The 22933-nt window shown below is 43.7% G+C and overlaps 1 protein-coding gene across 2 annotated transcripts in view; it reads right to left on the minus strand.

Annotated features, from left to right (window-relative positions):
- INTS1 (integrator complex subunit 1) overlaps positions 1–22933 on the minus strand; it is a 226165-nt gene that overhangs the window by 167469 nt on the left and 35763 nt on the right. For both annotated transcript variants that reach the window (XM_077449122.1, XM_077449121.1), the window contains 3 exons: positions 20013–20150; positions 15465–15624; positions 13705–13810 (listed from right to left, as the gene is read on the minus strand). In XM_077449122.1, the coding sequence (XP_077305248.1) occupies positions 13705–13810; positions 15465–15624; positions 20013–20150 (404 nt within the window). The remainder of the gene's footprint in view (positions 1–13704; positions 13811–15464; positions 15625–20012; positions 20151–22933) is intronic.

Genomic DNA, 22933 nt, shown 5'->3' on the forward strand with positions numbered 1-22933 from the left:
CACGACTTGCCGTGCCGCGATCTGACAAGTCGCCCCCGTTCTGTACATTGGAACCGTTCTAAGAGGAGCGACTCGAGTCGCTCCGTCTTAGAAAAAAGGTTCCTGTACTACTTTTGGGCGACCTCGGGGCGACTTGCATTGACTTCTATACAGAAGTCATTTGCAAGTCGCCGCTGAGGTCGCGGCAGGTCGCGGCGAGGCAAGTAGTGTCGCCTCGCATCGCCCCCAGTGTGAACCGGCCCTAACTTTATTCCAGATTCCGCCAGGTACTATCACCTCAGTGATGCACAGATATACATTGTCTCTGGATTGAGATGTACAAACTTCAGCTTTATTCTAGATTCCAGCAGGTACTATCACCTTAGTGATGCACAGAATAGGAGTTGCCTCTGGATTGAGATGTATGCGAGTGAATAGTCCATCTCCTTTAGTGAGCTGACATGCATGCCCCTCTGAAAAGCATGTAGTATTGAAACGCTAGCAGTCCCAGGCCTCACCTGCCTTCTCCTGCCCTTTTCCTCCCAGGCCAGCTCAGGAAAGGTCCAGGCCAACCCTGGTTAACTCCGGTCGGTTTGCAGCTACTTCTTGCTTCGGAACATGGTGGAAACCTTCCAGATCTGGAGTCTCTGAACCTCCATCACCTTCCGGCGAAGATCTGTATGGCTTTCCAGCGCTGGAATCTCTGAACTTCCAGGCCTTCCAGCCCTCGGCCTTAACGTCACAACTTTCTGCCTGTGTGGATTAGTCCTTTTCCCATCTTCCACTTCCCCGGGAACATGTGACCCCAGAGTATATGTATGAACCCCGCTCCTGACGAAGCAAATTAATTATTGGACAAGGGCCCATACACTCTGCCTGTCCTTCGGAGCCTGACCCGCCTCCTTTCCAGAAGATTCCTCTGGAGAGCAAAGGAGTGTTCTCCCAGGGTGATGAACAGGTGGTCACACTCCCTTCTAACCTATATCTCCTCCCTAACCCAAACAAACCTCCAGGCCTGTACAAATACAGTAAGGCACTGGCAATTTAGCCTATCTTTTAAACTAATAGCACCCACCTAAATTGGTGGGCGCTACATAGAGTGTGACATTTTTGCCCATTCTTTACAAAATACCTCAAGTTCTGTCAGATTGGATAGAGAGCATTTGTGAACAGCAACATTTTCAAGTCTTGTGACAAATTCTCAATTGGATTTAGGTCTGGACTTTGACTGGGCCATTCTAACACATGAATATGCTTTGATCTAAACCATTCCATTGTAGCTCTGGCTGTATCTTTAGGGTTGTTGTCCTGCTGGAAGATGAACCCCTGCCCCAGTCTCAAGTCTTTTGCAGACTCTAATGCCCTGTACACACGGTCGGACATTCCGACCACAAAATCCGTCTGATTTTTTCCGATGGATTTTGGCCCAAACTTGTCATGCATACACACGGTCGCACAAAGTTGTTGGAAAATCCAATCGTTCTGAACGAGGTGACGTCAAACACGTAAGTCGGGTCTATAAACGGGCCAGTAGCCAATAGCTTTAGTCTCAGTTTATTCTGAGCATGCGGGGGCACGTTGTCCCTCGGAATTGTCTACACACGATCGGAATTTATGCGATTAAATTTTGTTGTCGGAAGATTTTAGATCCTGTTCTCAAACTTTATGCGTCAGAAAATCCAACGGAAAAAGTCAGATGGAGCCCACACAAGGTTGGATTGTCCGACAACATAATCCGATTGCATTTTCCATCGGAAAGACCGACTGTGTGTACAGGGCATAACAGGTTTTCTTTTAAGATTGCCCTGTATTTGGCTGCATCCATCTTCCCATCAACTCTGATCAGCTTCCCTGTCCCCACTATAGAAAAGCATCCTCACAACATGATGCTGCCTCCACCATGTTTCATGGTGGGGATGGTTTGTTTTGGGTGATGTGCAGTGTTAGTTTTCCACAGATGTGCCATACTCTTTCAATTTTCAGATGGATTGAACAGTGCTCCTTGAGATGTTCAAAGCATGGGATAATAGGATTTTTATAACAGCTTACCTGTAAAATCCTTACATCACGGCACACAGTGCCACAGTAATAACTGTATGGGTTATATAGGCCACCTTTAGGTGATGGGACACTGGCACACTCTAGACAGGAAATTTAACTCCCTATATAACCCCTCCCCTTACCAGGAGTACCTCAGTTTTGTAGCAAAGCAATACACGTGTAACCAGAAAGAGGGGAGGGACCTCTGTGTCCCGTGATGTACTACAAGAAAAGGATTTTACAGGCAAGCTGTTATAAAAATCCTATTTTCTTTATCGTACATCACAGGACACAGAGCCACAGTAATAACTGGGATGTCCCAGAGCAATGCTATCTGAGGGGAGGGAGACACAAACAAAAGTAGGGTGCCATCAGACCTGAGGACTTCTACTGCTGCCTGCAGCACACTGTGCCCAAAGGCGATATCCTCATGCCTGCTTACATCCTCCTGAAAGAATCTGGTGAATGTATGGACTGAAGACCAAGTTGCGGCTTTGCAGATCTGAGCCATGGAGGCTTGGTGATGAAGGCTTGGCACACGAAGCACTAACAGTCCTGGTGGAGTGCGCTTTGATTTGAAAAGGTTTAACTTTCCTCTTCAAACTATAAGCTTAAATAATTACTTGCCAAATCCACTTAGAAATAGTAGATTTCAACGCTGCCTGTCCTTTTCTAGGAGCTTCAGGAAACACAAACAAAACATCAATTTTCGGAATCTGATCGGTCGCCTCCAAATAGATTTTGATTGCTCTCACATCCAGACAATGTAGTGACTTTTCTTCCATAGAACAAGGTTCTGGAAAAAATGAAGGAAGAACAATGTCCTGGTTTAGGTGAAAACCTGAATCTACCTTCGGCAGAAAGCTAGGATGAGGATGCAATACTACTCTATCCTTGTTGTGAATAATTAAATATGGCTCTTTGCAAGAAATAGCAGCCAATTCTGATACACTTCTTTCAGAAGATATGGCTACCAAAAAAACTAGCTTCCTTGTCAAAAGGACCAAGGGAATATGTTATATCGGCTCAAAGGGCTGTTTCTGTAATGCCGACAGAACTAAATTCAAGTCCCAAGGGTTCAGAGGTGACCTAACCAGTGGATTAAGCCGAGTTAACCCCTGTACAAAGCTACAGACCAAAGAATGCAAAGCAAGTGGTCATTGAAACAATACTAATAAGGCCAAGACCTGGGGTTTGATAGTACTCAAGGCCAGCTTCATCTCTAACCCCTTTTGCAGAAAGGCAAGGATTCTACCTATGAAATACTTTCTGGGGTGCCAACCCCTAGATTCACACCAGGAAAGATATGCCTTCCAGACTCTATAATAAATGACTCTGGAAGGTGGTTTCCTTGCATTAATCAAGGTAGATATCACTGAGCCCAAAAGCCCACGATTCTTCAGAACGTGAGTTTAAATAGCCAAACTGTTAAATATAGCGTTTGTAAGGTAGGATGGAATACTAGTCCCTGCGAAAGCAGTTCTGGATGTGGTGGTAGGGTCCATGGGTCCCCTACCGCCATCTTTACGATCTCTGCATACCAAGATCTTCTGGGCCACAAGCACCACTGACTTCCTTTCATGCTTGAAGAAGCTGCGGTAGCAGCAGAATAGGAGGAAATGTATAAATCAGTGAGAACTGATCCTATGGGGTCACCAATGCATCTGTTCCGCATGCAAGTGCATCTCTTGTTCTTGACACAAAATTGTCGACTTTGCTGTTGAACCTGAACACAAACAGATCTACATCCGGGATTCCCCTATCTTTGGCATATAGCCAGGAAGATGTCGGGGGTGAAGGGACCATTCCCCCAGGAACAACTTCTGGTGACTCAAGTAGTCTGCCTGCCGATTCTCTATCCCTGGAATGAAGACTACTGATATGCACAGCACATGCTTTTCTGTCCAGGCTAGGATATGGATTACCTCTCCCTGGGCTGCATGACTTCTGGTGTCCCCTTGGTGATTGATATAAGCCACTGCTGTGGCATTGTCGGACTGAATTCTGACAGGACAATTCCGCAACCTGAATGTCCAGGCCCTTGGGGCTAGGTGCGTTGCCCGAATCTCTAGAATTTTGATGGGCAAGGTCCTTTCGGTCCTGGACCATTTTGCTTGGACTGTAGTCGTGTCTTCCAGGACTGCTCCCCAACCTGACAGGCTGGCATCTGTTGTTACCACCTTCCAGGTAATAAGGATTTCCCCTTCTGCAGATTCTTGGATATCCTCCTCCAACTGAGTCTCTGACGCACCTTTGGCGACAGACGCATTGGAAAATCTAGCGCTTGGACCTTCTTGTTCCAAGCAGATAGGATACTGTTTTCAGCAGTCTCGAATGAAACTGAGCATAGGGAACCACTTCGAATGAAGCCACCATCTTTCCCAACAACCTCATGCAAAGGCAAATAGAAGGACCCTTCTTTGCTCTGAGCACCTAAACCAGCTCCTTTATGGCGCTGATCTTTGCCTGGGGTAAAAACACCCTCTTCTGGGCTCTATTTATGACCAGACACCGTGAAAATGTTTGTATAAAACCCCAACCCCTGCTCTTTCATGGGGACTGCCATGATCACTTTTTGAGACAAAAGTCGGTCTAATGCTTGAAGGAAAGGCTTCTTTTTCTCTGGATCTTTGGGGACATCTGACCTGAGGAAACGAGGAGATGGGAATTCTCGGAACTCTAGTTTGTAACCAAGAGCTATTGTGGAGACCACCCATCTGTCTCAAAACTCTTCCTGCCAGACCCTTGAGAACTGCAGAAGTCTTCCCGCCAATCGAGCGAGTGGGGGCGCCCCTTCATAAAGAGGCTTTAGTGTTCTGTCTTGTAGGTTTCCTCCCCCAGGACTTCTTTTGCCCCTGGGGTTGACCCTGAGGTTTACCTCTTGAACCTGACGGTGGAGGCCGTCGCTACTGCCTGGAGGCTGATGCCCCTGGCACTGGAGAAAGAGCCTGTTTAAATGAGGGGCGTTTACTCTTTTTCTCACCTGGCAAAAGGGTACTTTCCCCACTTGATATCTTTTGGATATATTTGTCCAAATCATCCCCAAATAGCCTTTCACCGCAGAAAGGAAAACCAGCTAGGAGCTTTTTGCATGGCTCTTTGGCTGACCAACTTTTCAACCATAAGATTCTACGCATATGCACCAACCCAGACGTAAGGTGAGAGGTCTGAAGAATAGAATCTCGGATCGCGTCAATTGCAAAACACGAAGCCCCTGGCAGGTTTGCTAAATCGTGGACCTGCTGCTTAGGGAAAACCTTGAGCACCCGTTTCAAGTGGTCTCTCAAGGATTGACATACCCCAACTGCCGCCACTGCAGGTTGAGCTACTGAACCTGCCAATGAGAAAATTATTTTTAACAGGAGTTCCAATTTTTTATTGGTTGGATCCCTAAGCATTTGTGCATTGTCAATCGGAACAAGTCAAACTTTTGTTCACAGAGGATATAGCAGTGTCAATTGTAGCAAAGCTGGGAGGCGACTTGTTTCATTGGATGTTAATGAGCTGAGTTACCATTAAGAAAAAAGCCATCTGGATTACCCACCATTGATTGGGAAGAGGAAGTGAGAGCAAAGAGCTTGTGTGGAGATCCACATATGAGTTTTGACTCATCTGGGCGGTGAGCGTGCATTTTTACTGGTGGTGGCGTGCACTCCTTTTGAGGACGAACAATCACTGTGGTGGAATTGATACACTGATCACAAGAAGAGTTTTTCATGTTTTATTTCTTCATTTTTTCCTTTTATGGACTATTCATTTATATCTAGGATTTATTTATTTTAGAGATTTGCACTTTATATTTATATATATTTTTACACATAGCGCTACATTTACTATCTATTTTGAAATTAGTGTGGTGTACCACTTGGAATGTTTATCAGCTGTGTACATTATTAGGTTAGCTTATTTAAACATCTCAATATTTTTTACTTGTGGCGCTGATTGTTTCATCTTATAATTTTTCCAGCAATGAATGGACAGGAAAAGCACACAAAGCTTGAGAAGGCTTTAGTGAACCCAAACAAGAAGTGAGCTTTTCAGTCGACTCAGTTAAGGGTAGCTTAAATGTGGAGTGGACCATTTCAATAAGAGATTGCACCAGCAATTTCTCAGATTGTGAGGCTGAAGAAGGTCCTTCCCCACTTAATCCCTCGGAAGGAGTCATCAGCCTCTTCATGGTCCCCTGACCGGGATTCATCTTCCCCCTTCCACTGTTCCTCTGTTTGAGGGTCCTGGGTGGTAGAAGGGGACCTAATGCGTTTTCTCCCATTCTGGGAAGATGCGATTAAAGCCGTTAACCTTTCTTCCAATCCCATCATGGCTGAGGAGAAAACCTCCTCAGTAATATAGACGGGCTGAAAAGTTGGAAACGGTTGCAACCCCTGACGAACCCGATAACTCACTCTAGACAGTCCCACCGGCCTTTCAGGGGGAGGTTGTGTCGCAGAGGCAAGACCAAGGTCCTCAGAGCCTGAGGGAGATCCCTTTGAGACCTTGTTTTTTGGGGTATTTGTACCTCCTCTTCTGCCAACCATAATGCAAAGCACAAATGCAGAGGTACTGCCCAAAAAATGCACCTACTGCTGAGCAAATAGTCCAGCAACTGCCGCTATTAATGCTCAGCCTGATGCTAAGTAAACGTGCCTCGGGAATGCCTGTGTCACCAACACTCACATGCCCCCATCTGGTCTGTGTCCCTCCATCAGCTGAATGCACCTGCAAAAGTTGCATTTATAGCCTACACAGCCTCGCGATGTAGACATTGAGGCACGTCAATGCTGCGCTAAGCCCTGCCCCCCCACCCTCTGACTTCCTACAGCGCCACCCCCCCTTACTTTTTTTCCAGTCCGCAAGCAGGCCTCTGATCTGACCAGATTGCCATGTGGGGCGAGGGTGGGGTGGAGGAGAGCTGATGGGAGAACCATGGTGGTGGAAGCAGGAGAGGCGCAGCATACGGCTGACTGTTTCATGCTCCCTCTGCCTCCTGGAGATAGAAGAGAAACTTTTGTCCAGGTGGGGGGTGTTTAAAAAGAAAACCCCCCTTCCAACATCGTACCCGAGGCTTGGGACTGGAGGAAGCCTGCAGCTTCTACTGACACAGAGCGAGACTGACAAGCATGGAACAAGTACGTGCTCTTGACAGTCCCCAGTTTGCGACTTTAGGCATGTCAACATTTAGTTAAGGGAGAAAACCCATAAGAATTAAAAAATTCCTTAGGACTCTCCACTTACCTTATCCTGCTGCAGGGTTCTGTGGTAAACCAACAGACCCAATCTTCACTCCTCATGGCAGGCTCCATTAGAAAACCTTCAAGGACTGAGGGCCCCTTTTTATTGGGGGTTCTACACCCTTGGACCTATAAAGCACCAGGAAACTATATGGCTGAAAGAACCAAAGCACTGGATGCCGTGGTCCAGTTCTCTAAAAAGAGAAGTGTTACAGGCAAAACCTTGTTTCTTCCGACACGAGGCACAGGTACCATTCAATTTGACCTTTGGCTGGGTACACTTTGAATGAATCAGGCTGCATAGCTTGCCCCAGCAAGGATTACCCCAGCGGAGCTCAGCACATCTTTACTTGTGACCAACACCTTAGACACTGGCAAAACAACTGCGGTAATCCCGGTAAGGGGAGGGGTTATATAGGGAGTTAAACTTCCTGTCTAGGGTGTGCCAGTGTCAATCACCTAAAGGTGACCTATATAACCCATATAGTTACTGTGGCTCTGTGTCACGATAAAGATTTTTTATTTATTTTTTTATAACCTTACCCTGCTTTAAACTTCTTCACAGCTTTATCCCTGACCTGTCTGGTGTGTCCTTGGCCTTGGCCTTCATCACGCTGTTTGTTCAATAAGGATTGCTAACAAACCTTTGGGGGCTTCACAAAATGGCTGTATTTATACTAAGATTAAATTACACAGAGGTGGACTCTATTTACTAGTTAGGTGACTTCTGAAGGCAATTGGTTTCACTAGAATTTAGTTAAGGGTATCAGAGTAAAGGGGGCTGAATACAAATGTACGTCGCATATTTCATATATTTATTTGTAAACATTTTTGAAAACCACTTATTTTCTTTCCACTTCACAATTATGTACCACTTTGTGTTGGTCTATCACATAAAATCCCAATAAAATACATTTACATTTTTGGTTGTAACATGACAAAATGTGAAAAATGTCAAGGGGTATGAATACTTTTTCAATGCATTGTTTTACAAAGAGTGCAGAGAGATTTCCATCAGAGCACTAGAACATTACTAGAGCAGTGTTTCTCAACCAGGGTTCTGCTAGGAGTCGCCAGAGGTTGTCCAGTGATCTACCCATTAATCACAGTCAGCTGACAGATTGCATCTCCACTAAGTTGACACTAGGTAAATTCCCCCCGCATGCAAAGCAGTGCAGGGAAGCAGCCACTGTCTCTGCTGTTCCCTGCCGGCCCCTTCTGCCCCTCCTGTCCATCCCAGGTAACTGGTATGGATGTTAGAGGAGGGCCATCGGAGAACAGTGTGCCAGGACAGAACCCACAGAAGCTTGCACTGTTCTGCGTGTAAAGGAAGCCCATTACTGTAATGTGCCTTACAGACCCCCTGTGCTCTGCCCTGCTAAACCCTTGTACACTGCTCATCTCAAATTTGCACAGAAAAAGAAAGCACAAGTTTCACATTGAGGAGGCATTCTCATATTTATTTTGTTTGTATTGGTATGATACAAAAAAAGTGGAGAAACAAAAAGCCAAATCTGACACATTCCACAAAAAACTTCAAAATTGGGTCATTGTCCTGCTTTTAGACCCACAACCTCTGAAAGAGACTCAACTTTTTGACACTGGACCCTACATTGCAGCCCAGAATTCTTTGGTAGTCTTCAGATTAATGCCATGGACATGGTCAAGACATCCAGTGCCTGGAGTAGCATAGCAACCCCAAAACATCATTGAACCTCCACCATGTTTGACTGTAGGGCCTGTATTATTTTCTTTGAAGGAGAAGTATAGCCAAAGCTCGTTTGGCTATACTTCTATGGATCACAATTAGTTTTGCACTCCTGTGACCTGTTTTCAGCAGAGAACAGACTGAGAACATTGAACTGACTGGGAGTCTGGATCTGAGTCTGGATCTGCCAGATGCCTGGACTGACACCCAGCTCGGCCTCTCAGAAAGCTGCCGAGAGCCTGGGACGGCTGCTCTGTCCCCTCCGACAGCTCAGCGCTCCAATGAGCGAGGAGGGAGAAGAGCAGAGAGCTGTGGCTGATAGTCTGCAGCTCTCTACTTAAGGAGCTGTGAAAACCAAGTGACCGGCGGTGTTAGATCGCTCGGTTCTCAGTGAAGATGCGTCAGGGGACAGATACAGCATCCGACTAATGCTGCATCCACCTAGGTAAGTATTAATCAGAAAAAACAAACATTTCCTTTACTTTTCTTTTAAAGGCCTCATTTCTTTTCCTGAAAACAGTAGAATGGGCTTTTCCAAAAAGCTGTAATCTTGTTTCGTCTGTCCACAGCACATTCTCCCAAAAGCATTTTGGCTCCCTCAGGTAAGTTTTAGCAAACTCCAATCCGGCTTATTTATGTTTCTGTCCCAGCAGTGGGGTCTCCTACCATAGCATCCCTTTTCATTCAGATGGAAACGTATCGTGCGAGTAGACACAATTTTACCCTGTGCCTGAAGGTCAGCTTGAATGTGTCTGGAAGTTGATCGAAGTTCTTTATCCACCATTCAAACAATTCTTCGTTGCAATCATTGATCAATTTTTCTCTTTTGTCCACGGGAGCATAGCTACAGTGCCATGGGCTGTAAAGTTCTTGCAAATGTTGCGCAGTGGACACAGGAACATTCAGATCTCCTGAGAGATCACAGCACACACTGTATTTTTTTCTGCATCAAAAATGCATGGAAAGTAGGTTATATGGTTTCCAATGGCATAGTTCACACTCAGTGCAGTCAGTTCCAGGGCATTCCAGTTCCAGGAAAAAAAAAAGTAAAACTGCACTGGAATGCAGTAAAACGCATCAAAACGCAAATTAATGCACTGGAATGCATCAAAACGCACCAGACCCAATACAGTGAAAAAAAAAACATCTGAAAACGCATCAAATACACACCAGAACACATCAAAAAACGCGCATGCAGAAACACATCCAAAACGGATCTGGAGTGCCTTTTTTGGTGTGAACCAGCCCTAAAGATTTCCATGCTTTTCCACAATTTTGTTCTCAAATCCTCAGAAAATTCTTTGCTGCTCTGTCTCTTCTCCATACTCTGTGTGTCACAGAACACAACAGAAAGGTTGAGTCAATTTTAACCATTTTAACCATTTTGGTTACCAGTTGGTTGTAATTTCTATATCATCAACACCTGTAATTACAAACTACAGGAGCATCCCACAATTGGAATGCAATTATTTCTTACAAGTTTTAGAAGATGCAAATAATTTTGTCCAGTTCATTTCTGGAGTTTTGTGTCAGGTTTGGCTTTTTGTTTCTCCACTTTCATACCCAGGGCTTTTTTTCAGCGGGAACGCGGAGGAACGCAGTTCCGGCACCTCCAGCACTAGGGGTCTATTGTTTCTGGTGGGGGGGTCTTATACTGCTCGGGGTCAGTTGTTGCTCGGAGAGATCTACTGTTGAGGGAGGGGTCTATTGTTGTTGACTGCCATAAAGTCTATTGATGCTGGCTGTGAGCAATCTGTTGTTGATGCCAAGAGCCTATTGTTGCTTGGGGGGAATTTTGTTGCTTTTCTTGTCGTCATTACCAAATTTCATAAAAATTCCATACAAATTACAAAATGATACTTGGTTCTGTATTCTATACAAAAGGCAGTACTGGGAGAGGAGTAGGGGATGAAACCAAGGAATGGTGCTCATAGGTGGGTAGGGGCAGAGAAAAGAGGTGACTCAGAAAGGGGGAGTTCCTGCACCTATTCTCTAAGAAAAAAGCCTTGGTCATACCAATACAAACAAAAGAAATAAACATGAGAAAATAAATAAACATGAGAATGCCTAAACATTTGTAATTGCAACTATTTTCTGGGAAAAGTGGTGCATTATCTGACAGAAACACAGGGGTGCCAATGTTTTTGGCCATTACTGTATATATGATACCTGAATAAAAATGCATTACTTATCTTTCAAAAAGTGTTTTACAGTGCTAAACTTTACATCTAATTCTTAAATTGCTGCTGCTGCAAAAAAAAACTTTTTTAGTTACATTTACTATTTTTTTTCTAAAAGAGTCTGCAGAACATTGCACCCACAATTAGTAGATCATTGGTGCAATGCCAGAATCTCAGGATAGCTGCCTGTTCATACTTCTGATACAGGTAGTTACTTAAGAGCAGGATGATCAATGAACAGCAAAATCCCTCACCTAACAGTACTTGTAGTATGTTCATTCACAGGAAACTGTAAATGAATGATGAGGCCATGCAGATGGAACCTGCAAGGCTGTGACGTTTTCAATTTATAACAGAGGGTGCAGGGAAAACATCCCCCGTCCACAGTCATTGGGAGGAGGGGATCATTGGGAGCAGGTGTAGATGCCAGAACATATTACATGTTCCACCCCAAAAAAACGTAAATAATGTAAACATATCCTTCATCCCATTTTTTTGAATTGGCAGTGGGGTGCGGCATGGGTCTGTCTTTTGCCTACATAGTTTTTGCTCACATGTGTCCCTCTTTCCCATCTCAGAAACTTGGACGGTATATGCACCATATTGCCATGAGCTGTGAATCTGAGCATTATTTCAGAAGTTCCCCAAGATCTCAAACTTTTTGCCAAGGGTTTCTCTAAGGTAAATAGGTTCAAAAACCTTGTGCTAGAGGGTTATATCACTATTTTTCTGTAGCCCTCAAGGACTTCAGAGGTGAGATTACAGAACTTTTAATGCAGGTCTACACACAGCTAAGGCACTGTGAGTGCATCCCACTCCTGTGCTGGATGTGTCATTTATATTCTAAGGAATGTCATGATATATTGAGAAGCATCAAAGCAGACGGTAACACGCAGCACTTCTACAAGAGTGGCAAAGTTCATTCTTTGGGCCCTTTCACTTACCATTGCTGTTGATAACTGCCTACTGATAGCAAATACATAACTAATATTAGCATGCATATCCAGTATATGCTGGTGGATATACACTTTCCCTTAACTGCCTACCCTGGTGAATTATCAGAACACAGACTTGCAAACAGTGGACTATAATAGGTTAAAGCAGCCATTCTCAACCAGGGTTCTGTGAAACCCTGGGGTTCCTAAAGAGGTTGCTAGGGGTTCCTTGAGCTGTGGCTGATGAGTGATGAGCCACCTTTTTGATGGTGCCTACAGAGTTCAAAGATCAGCATCACCTAGCAAAACCAGCAGCATGACACCAAATACCTTTTTAGCTGTCTTTAAAGCGGGAGTAAACCCGCTGATGGTTTATTTTTTGACCTGCAAGGGAAAAGTCATAATGAGCTAGTATGCACGGCATACTAGCTCATTATGAAATACCTACCTTAGAACGAGGCCCCGACATCGAGCCCGATCCACGCCAAGGGAGCTGACATGTTCCCTCGGCGTGTCTTCTGAGTATCGAGGCTACGGCGCTGTGAGTGGCCGAAGCCGCGATATCGTCACTCCCACGCATGCGCGCGTCAGATTTCTTTCTGGCAGGGTCCGGCGTCTGCCCGACTTTCAGCCGAGAATTCCTTGTGCGCATGCGCCGCTGCAGTCAGGGTAATATCTCCTAAACCGTAAAGGTTTAGGAGATTTTTTTTTACCTACAGGTAAGCCTTCTTATATAAATTTATAAAAAAGACTATACATCGCTTTAAGAGTGGCATTTTGAGCACCACTTTAAGTGGGACATTCTTCCTATTGGCCACCTGCATAAAGGGCATTGTTCCTATTGACCCCTGATAAATTTGTTTTGGTAAGGGTTCCTCGAGACCCAAAAATTTCCTCTGGGGTTTAAAAGGTTGAGAAAGGCTGGGTCAAAGGGTTAGTTCACATTTACCAAAAAAACTGCCTATGCAGATAACGGGTGCATGTAGATTAAAACAAAACTGGGCAGATGTGACTAAAATTGAATAATGCCCTTGTTATAGGTTTAGGACATTTACGTACCTGCTGAAGCCTGCATGGAATACTCCTAAGATATTGCTAGGTGAGGGCTAGATGTTACTGCTCACCTTCACCATCACCATCACAGGAGTGAGCTCTCAAAAGATGAACTCAGACCTAATGTATCAGTATCAGGGGAGAAAAAAACAACATGTGAGGGGGTTTGAGTCAGAGAAAGCGCTCACTGACAGTGGAAGTGAGCAGATATGACTAGGCCTCACTTAGCAAAGTCCTGGGAGTATTCCAGTCAGGCTTCAAAAGGTAAATAAATGGACTAACACCTATAGCAAGGGCATGATTCAACTTTATTCAGGAGCTGCAGGGTTTCCTTTCATCTACAAACACCCCTTACCTGCATTTTTTAATGTAAAGGTGAACTAACCCTTTAAAAAGAAACAAATTTATTAGTTGACTTGCTTGACACTGAAGTAGTTGGCTAAGTAATAAGAACTGTAATGGATACAGCATATGGTCTTTAAAGGAGCAGTCTTAAACTATGAAAAGCACAAAGTAGCCTAATAAACACTTGAATTTTAACATATACGGAGAATAAAATTGCTAAGGAACAGATAAAATACCGTGGCATTAACTGTCCCTCCTCCTCAGGGCTTAGCTTTTCCTCAGCGATAAGCAGCTCACTTTGACTATCCTCCTCCTCTGTCAAGGATGGGTGAGGACTGTTGCCTGGTGTAACAATGCAATAAACATTTTTATTTCAGTTGTTGGATTATGAATTGTATGAATAAAAATAAAAGACATCAAGGAGCCATTTAGACTCACACTGCAGCAAGAAACGTGGTCAAATGCAATGCATTGCAGTGCCATTCAATGTACAGTAACAGTTATTGCACAACCTGCCATAGCACATACTGTGTGGTACACTGTAAGAAGGGCCATGTGCATTTTTTTTATTTGTATGTTGATGTGCATTGGCAAAAATGAATGGGCTGTCTTAACAATGATCTTCAGGATTAATTTAAAGGGATTGTAAACCATCACCTTGTAAGAAAAACACATTCAGTTTAAAATAGAAATGAAAGGCAAAATATCTGTGTATGGATATAAAAAAAAGTAGAAGATAAATGTATTTTTCCCCCCCCCCTTTCATATGATCACATTCCCTATGTTCTCAGCTGTATAAGACCTGGGGGAAGAGAAACAGCCGTAAACTGATCTTCAGAGTGAAAGGCTATGCAGGAGGGGTGTGTCAGGGTCTAATCATTGGAGAACAGGTTGAGTTTGAAGCATAGTTAGAGAATTGACTACAGTGTACTCGGTTTTGAATAGGAGGCAATAGGAGGCTAGGTGAACAGGAGACTTTTTCATAGAAGTACAGCAGGTACATATCAAGAATATGAAATGTTGGAGTAACAAACGCTTTAACTTTAAATAGTTTGTTTGAACGAGCTTGGTCCAAACAAACTATTTACTTCAGTTGCAGTGGCTGGGAGTGTAGCACAAACTTAATGTGGCTACAGTACACAGCACTGTGTTCTGGAAACGGTACAAGACCTTCCCGTCCCACTCCCAGAACAAATAGTTGAGCTGAGCGCTGCTTGGCCATTCAGTGAAAACTTTGTATTTTACTAATTAATAAAAAGCTTCCTCTGATAGGCTGAGGCAGAGAGGAGGGCTGATGACATCATAAACTCCACCTTAGCCAATCAGAGGAAGACTTGTATTAATTCATAGAATACTTTTGTGTGTGGCTGAGGCTATACAGTTTATACAGTGCTCCCAGCCACTGCAACTGTAAGTGAAGGAAATAGTAAGTTTGGACCAGCTTGGTCCAAACAAACTAAAGTTAAAGCAGAGTTCCACCAAAAAGTGGAACTTTTGCTCATTTGTCTCCTCCCCCCCTCCAGTGCCACATTTGGCACCTTTCAGGAGTCTGGGCCATGGCAAATTACACCACAGTTTGGCTCCCTCTTCCTTCTTTGCCAGTAGGAGAGTGCAGCAGTGCATCGCGCCTGCACAGTAGGGACCCAACGTGAAGCCGTAAGGCTACACTGCCAGGTTCCCTTATCAGCAATGGTGACGGCAGCACCTGACAGCTGATGGAAACATCAGCTGCGGTGCCGACATCGCTGCACTCCAGGAAAGGGAAGTGTCCTATTATTAAAAGTCAGCAGCTGCAATATATTTTTAACTGCTGGCTTTTAATTGTTGCAGAGGTGGGCAGACCTCCTCTTTAAGTGAAATCTGGAAATCAGCTTGAACATAGTGTGCATTAATGCACTGTAAAATAAAGCACAGGTGACGTTCTAGTCTTAAAAATTTCAACTTCAAAAAGTGAAGCTATAGTTTGTATTAACAGTATAGTTACAAGCAGCAATACCAGCACTGAGGTCTCCAGCAACTCGGCCAGCTTCTCCGAGCACTGCCATGCTTTTGGGGGGCATTTTAGTGCAGAATGCAGTCTGGATGTTCTCCACAAAAGTCTTGCAGTGAGGGCTGTCCACCCATATCCTCTCTCCTAAAGAGTCTTCTATGTACACCTAAAGAAAAACAGTACATGTAAATCACACATCTATGTATAAACACCTTCATTAAAATCAAAGAATCAGCATTATGGCTTACATGTAAAATCCTTTAAAAAAACAAACATAAAAACACAGGAATGCTTGTTCATGTAAAATCCCTCACAGCCACACAGCCTAGTTTTGGAACAAGCCATGGAACAACAAAAGAAGAGGGCTGGGATCCTTGTGTTTTGGGATATACTCCAAGAAAAGGATTTAACAGGTAAACCAAAAATCCCATTTCTTTATCAGACATCCAAGAACACTGGGTATCTTCATATCCATTACGATAGGAATGTCCCAAAACAATGAATAGGAGGGGAGGACAACAAGCCAAAAGGCCCAAAATAACCCAACTAGAACAAGTTATAGCCTCACACAGCTGCCTGCAGGACCCTCCGACAAAGGCGGCATCTGCTCAACTCTGAACGTCCACTTGGTAAAACTTTGAACTGATGACCAGTTAGCAGCCTTACAAACCTGAGCCTGATGTTAAATATCCCAGGAAGCATCAACATGCCTGGTAGAAATGAGCCATCACTGAGAATGGAAGAACTTTGCACATTAGATTATAGGTTTGAGAGAGAAGATGATGGATCTATCAAGAAATGGAAGATTTGGAAGCAATGTGACCCTTCCTTTGGGAAGTACAAAAAATAATCAGACTGACAAATTGCAGCAGCTGTTATCAGGTAAATTCTTGACTGCAGGAACCACATGAGGAGTGAGGTTTAAGACAGAAAGAAGGCAACACAGGTTCCTGGCTAAGATAGAACGAAGAGACCACCTTAGGTAAAAAAGGACGGCTGAGGTCATAAAATCCCCATGTCGCGGTGGAGAACCAGGAACCATTCCTTACAGGAAAGAGCAGCCAGTTCTGAAACTCTGCAAGACAAAGGAATGTCAACCAGAAAAATAACCTTCCATGTTACAAGGACCAAGGGAATACCCTGGATGGGTTCAAACTGTGATTTCTGCAATATAGGAGTACTACGTTGAGGTCCCACCAAGTCAACAGAGTCTTAGCCGGTGGAACACCACATGACTCCTTGTACACAGGTGCACACCAACGAATGCAAAGCAATGGGTCTTCAAAAAAGGGACCCCCAAAGCTGAAATCTGACCTTTGTTCGCACTCAAGGCCGATCCCTGGTCGATCCGAGATTAAAGAAACATCAGGATAAGGTCCACGACATATTTAAAAAGTTGGAGCCGCGCACAAGGCAAAAATAAGACTTGCCTTGTGGTAAATCTCCCTAAAGTCACCTTTTTAGCTTTCAGCAGAGTAGGACTGACCAAACCAGATATCCCCCTGCCTCTTAAGATCCCGGCTTAAACAGCCATGCTGTTAAAGCCAATGACTGTAAAGGAGGATGGAAGATCAAACCTTATAAAAAGGAGGTTAGATTAATCTGGAGAGGTCCATGGTTCATCCAACAACAGGTTTACAATGTTGGAGTACCACGTTCTCCTGGGCCAGACTGGGGCGATCAGAATCACAGGAATGTCTTCCACCCAAATCCAGAAAAGTAGATGAAATATTAGTTGTAAAGGCTGAAAGGCATAAATTGGGCATCACCAGAGCATCAAAAGCAAATATTCAGGAGTCACTGGTTTTGGAAATTAAACAACCTCTCCTGTGGCAACCAAGTTCCCTAAACTGAAAGATGTCCAACACTTGACTCCACCCCACCAGGCTAGCATTCGTCATGAGGACCTTCCAGCTCAGAAGGAGGAACAATTTTCCTATCTCAAGCATTCGCAAAGAACTCCACCAATCCAGATACAGTCTCATCTTGGGGTATACATTGGGGAGTCCAGAAACTACATTCTTTTGTCCTATGTATTTAACTGGAGGAGCCTGGAGTAAAACTGGGCAAAAGAAACCCTTGCGTAAAAATGGATTGAGTCATCTCACAGAGTGTGCAGCTCCACCCGAGTTTGCAGAGTAAGACATTTATCCTGAGAAAGGATCACTCTCAAATAGACTATGCTCAAACTCATATCTAAAAATATTTCAACCCCCGAGTCGAGACTAAGGCTGACTTTTGAAATCTCAGGATCCATCCAAACTTTACCAGAGTCCACACCATTTGATTCACAATGAATTCCAGAAGCAGGGTGTACTGCCCTCACAGAAACAATCACCCAGATAACCTATAATGGAAATGCCTTGAGCCTGTAGGAGCCCCAAAACCGGAGTACTCTCGTGAACACTCTGGGTGAGTGGACAGACCTCACAGCAGTGCCAAAAACTGAAATTGTCTACCCTACACCACAAATTGGAAGAAACTTTAGTGACATTTAAAAATCGTGATATGCAGATAAGCACCGTTGTTATCCACTGATGCCAGAAAAATGTCTTCTGAAGGGAGGCAATTACCAACCAGATTCCAGAATGAGCTTTTGCATTTGGGTCCCTTCAGATCCAGAATCGGACAAATATCATCAATCAGCTTTGAACTGTGAAGAGCTTCAAGTAAAAACCATGAAACTTTTTATTTTCCTTGACCGGAGCAATCACTCCTTGTGACAGCAAGTGATCCAGAGCTTGAAAAAGACTGTCATCCTTTGTGGATTCAAAGAAAAAATTAAAGCATAAAACACAGATGGGGAAGGCTCTGAAATTCCAACCCCGAGCCACTTTACCATGGACCCAAGTGTCCGAAATCTCCTGTCAAATGTCCATGAATGCCAGAAAACAACCCTCTAACTGAGTAAGTGGGGTACCCTTCATTGCAAGGAAGACTTGTCTCCTGGCTTAGGTGGTTTCTGAGTTCAGGTCTTCTTGCAGAACTAAAATTGGGGCTTGGGTCATGAGGCTTCTGATTGGCGAAAATAACACTTTTGAAAATAGAAAAGGTGGTAGGTTTTTGAACCAGGGGCACAGATACCTTGCATGTAATCATCTAAGCCAGTTCAAATAAATGCTTCCCTTGAATAGGTAATCATTCAACCTGCTTCTTCCAAAGCCGCACCACTGACCAACACTTTTGCCATAAGATCATATGCCTCTGTACAGACACCCAGATGAGAAAGTTGTTGGATGAAGTCTTTTATGACATCACACCAAGAAATTAAAGAAGTCCGGTCTGAACTTTTTAGGCTGGGCTCCTCTGGGTCAATTAGTTTTGTGACCGTTGAAGTCCACTCTCCGCTGACGTCACTGCCATCAGTCAAAACAGCGCCTCATCACTACTTCCCACATCTGGATCCGCCAAGTGCCTTGATTGATGGCAGTCTCAGCGAGCCGCTAAAACGGCCACTCCCCGCCCCTCCACAGCTCATTGCTCCAATAAGCGTGGAGGATCAGAGAGGAGAGACGCTGACTGACAGGCAGCAGCTCTCCTCTCTGGATCTGTTAAAACCGACCCATTGGTGGTGTTCGGTGCCTCAGTTCTCAGTGCAGAGATGGCGGGCGACAGCTGCAGCATCGGTCTGATGCTGCATCCACCTAGGTAAGTATGAATCTAAAATTTAAAAAAAACATTACTTCTCTTTTAAGGGTACAGGGAAATTCCTTCAGGTATATGCTTGACTCTGTATCCCTGTGGCCTCTATAACTCATCATCTGACAAGCCCAGACCTTGAGGGCCTGACTCACACTACAGCTGCAACAGCATGTTGTAAGGCCATCCCTACTAGAGCAAAGAAGGTTTTAGAGTCTCCAGACGCCTATCCAAAGTATACCTGAATACAAGTACCTTGTCCACCGATCCCAAGAAGGTCTTGTTGAGATAGGAATCTGCCTTATCTACCGCAGGAATATTAAATTTTTTGGTAGACTTACTTAACATGGGATAATGCTAATCAAATTATTTAAGTGGAGCAAACGGCTTTTCAGGGAAACTCTGGCCACATATAACACAAGTGAGGCTGTACCGAGGAAGACTGGGAATTCTAAGTTTTCAGTCATGTAACCTTTGGAACATTGGATACAGAAAGTGGTAACTTCAGATTAGTCTGTACCCCTTCTTTGAAGAACCGCACAAAAGCCTTGAGTCTAAGATAAAACCAGACTCTGGCCTGCCTCAGGATCTGATTCCGGAGAAATGGATTTATCCACCTCCCCCATCTTCCGGAAGGGTTGTACCTCCTTCCACCTTTCCCCTCAGTGTATTTCTTGTTACGTTACTCCTCCATCATTAAGGAGGTTGAGTACCATTCCTCTTAACAGAAAACCATAGGTAAGATATTTGGATAAGCCAGTCTCCTATTCCAAGATGGAAACCTTGAGAAAAAAAAACAGTTCAAGAATTTGTGAAAAGACTGCACAGACATTACATTAAAACCTATTAATATAGAAGAAAACAAAAATATAAACATCTATTTCAGGGCTATCTTTAATTTTGCATCTTTCCAACCTTTACAAATATTTCCGGCCAGTTTTCATCTTCTTCGTAGGCTGCCATTAGAAGATTGCAGGCCAGAACGGACACCAAGCTGTTGCCTTTGGCTTTGAAATTTATTGTGGCATCTCTTCGTAGCAAGCTGCACAAAGCCTGAAACAAAAGCATATATCAATACCAAAATCAAGAAGCTGATCATACAAAAGGATATTAGAGATAACCAACTGAGCTCTAGGCAAATAGAGCAAAAATGAAAAATCAGTATTGTATGAATGATAAAAAAAAAATCACTTAAAGCGGTTGTAAATCTCAGACATGAAATATGAACAAAGTATATTCTTCTAAAATGTGTACTTGTCTCAATTAACAACACTAATGCCGGCCATACACGGTTCGAATTTCGAAAGAATTTTCTTTCGAAAATCGTATCTAAGAATTTTCGTATGAATTTCGCACCATTAGTGGGCTGCAGCAACAGCCGATTTTCGTGCAGAAATAAAATTTGAGGAATCGGACATGTTGGAAATTTTTAGAAAAACGAACGATTTTCTAATCAATGATGGGAGAATCGTGCGAGAAACGTAAGAAAATGTACGGAGATAAAAGAAAATGTACGGAGATAAAAGAAAATGTACGGAGAGAAAAGAAGATTCCCAGCCAAGAAAATTCTTTTCTGTAGCAACATGAGGTGAAATTGAAGGCTTGGTCGGCCGAATTTCGAAAATCAATGGTGGCATCATCGGATCACAAAAAAAACGAATTTTCTGATTTTGAAAAGAAAATTCGTTCGAAATTCGACCGTGTATGGCCTGCATAATAAGTGTAATTTCTGTTTGATGCTTTGTTCCTTGCTATCAGCATGAATCACTTCTAACACCTGAAAAAAAAAAAAGAAAAAAAGATAACAGGTGAGGGAGCTCCAGCTGATTGACAGCCTCAGCTCTGTTCCTGTGTGCTGTGCAAAGGGGGTGTGTTTCTTCTCTCCAATCAGCTGTCAGAGCTGTTCTCACTGAGCTCTGCAGAGAGTAATTATAGCTTTCCACCCCCTTTTTTAAAAGCTCCAACAAGCTTTATAAATTCTGGACTTTGAATATGTAAAGAGAAAAGACTGCAGATAAACAGGTGCAATGTATGTAGGAGGATTTGTTTCATCTCTGTGCATCACTGGGGTACATGGGGTACATGTAAGGATTTACAACCAATTTATTTTTTAAAAGGATAGGTGAAATTTAGCACAGAATCCCAAATCCCACTCAATTTCGTCACTAAAATATACTTACACACATTAAAGCAGAAACACATACTGCATATACAGTATCTCACAAAAGTGAGCACACCCCTCACATTTTTGTAAATATTTTATTATATCTTTTCATGTGACAACACTGAAGAAATTACACTTTCTACAATGTAAAGTAGGGATGAGCCCGATGTTCGCCGAATAGCAATTTGGGGTGCTCGCGCCAAATTCGAAAGTTTGCGTTACACCCTTTAAAAGTCTATGGGAGAAATAAAAAATGCTAATCTTTAAGGCTTATATGTAAGGTATTGTCATAAAAAGTGTTTGAGACCCTGGGTCCTGCCCCAGGGGAAATGTATCAATGCAAAAAAAAGTTTTTCGAGAGCAGTGATTTTAATAACAGGGGATTTTCACACTTTTTTTGTGAAATGGTAGGGGTACATTTGTACCCCGTTACCATTTCACACAGGGGGTGAGGCCAAGATCTGGGGGTCCCCTTGTTAAAGGGGTTCCAGATTCCGATAAGCCCCCCGCCCGCAGACCACCACAACCACAGGGCAAGGGTAGTGGGGATGAGGCCCTTGTCCCCATCAACATGGGGACACAGTGCTTTGGGGGGCGCATGTGGCCTGGTACGGTTCAGGGGGGGGGCCTCTCCTCCCCACTCTTTTCCTGTGGCCTGTCAGGTTGCGTGCTCAGATAAGGGCCTGGTATGGATTTTTGTGGGGACCACCGTACCATTTTTTTTTTCATTTTGGCGCGGGGTTCCCCTTAAAGTCCATACCGGATCTGAAGAGTCTGAACAAGGTTCTGAAAAAAATTAAGGTAGAACAATATCCTGATTTAGATGAAAACCTGAAACCACCTTTGGCAGAAATTAGGATGAGGATGCAATACTACTCTATCCTTCTGAATGATTAAATATGGTTCTTTTCAAGAAAGAGCCGCTAATTCTGATACCCTTCTTGCAGAAGACAAGGCTACCAGAAAGACTAGCTTCCTTGTCAATAGGACCAAGAGAATATGTCATATTGTCTCAAAAGACTGTTTCTGTAATGTCGACAGAACTAAATTCAAGTCCCAAGGGTTCAGGGGTGCTCTAACCAGTGTATTAAGCTGCGTTACCCCCTGTATAAAGCTTCGGAATGCGAAGCAAGCGGACGTTGAAATAATACCAATAAGGCAGAGACCTGGCTCTTGATAGTACTCAAGGCCAGCTTCATCTCTAACCCCATTTGCAGAAAGGCAAGAATTCTACCTACGACATACTTTTTGGGATGCCAACCCCTGGATTCAAACCAGGAAACATGCCTTCCAGATTCTATAATAAATGACTCTGGAAGCTGGTTTCCTTGCATTAATCAAGGTAGATATCAATGAGCCTGAAAGCCCACAATTCTTCAGAATGTTGGTTTCAATTGCCAAGCCGTTAAATTTAGCGTTTGTAAAGTAGAATGGAACACTGGTCCCTGCTTTAGCAGGTCTGGACGTGGTGGTAGGGTCCATGGGGCCTCTACCCGCCATCTTTACTATTTCTGCATACCAAGATCTTCTGGGCCACAGGGACTACTGACTTCCTTTCCTGCTTGATCCTGCGAAGAAGTTAAGGTAGCAGCAAAATAGGAGTGAATGTATAAAACAGTGAGAGTGGATCCCTTGTTCTTGACATAAATTTGTCGACTTTGTTGTTGGACCT

The sequence above is a fragment of the Lithobates pipiens genome, unplaced genomic scaffold (genome assembly GCF_037356315.1).
Source record: "Lithobates pipiens isolate NorthernLeopardFrog02 unplaced genomic scaffold, aLitPip1_a1.2 Scaffold_22, whole genome shotgun sequence".
In the NCBI taxonomy this organism is placed as follows: domain Eukaryota; kingdom Metazoa; phylum Chordata; class Amphibia; order Anura; family Ranidae; genus Lithobates; species Lithobates pipiens.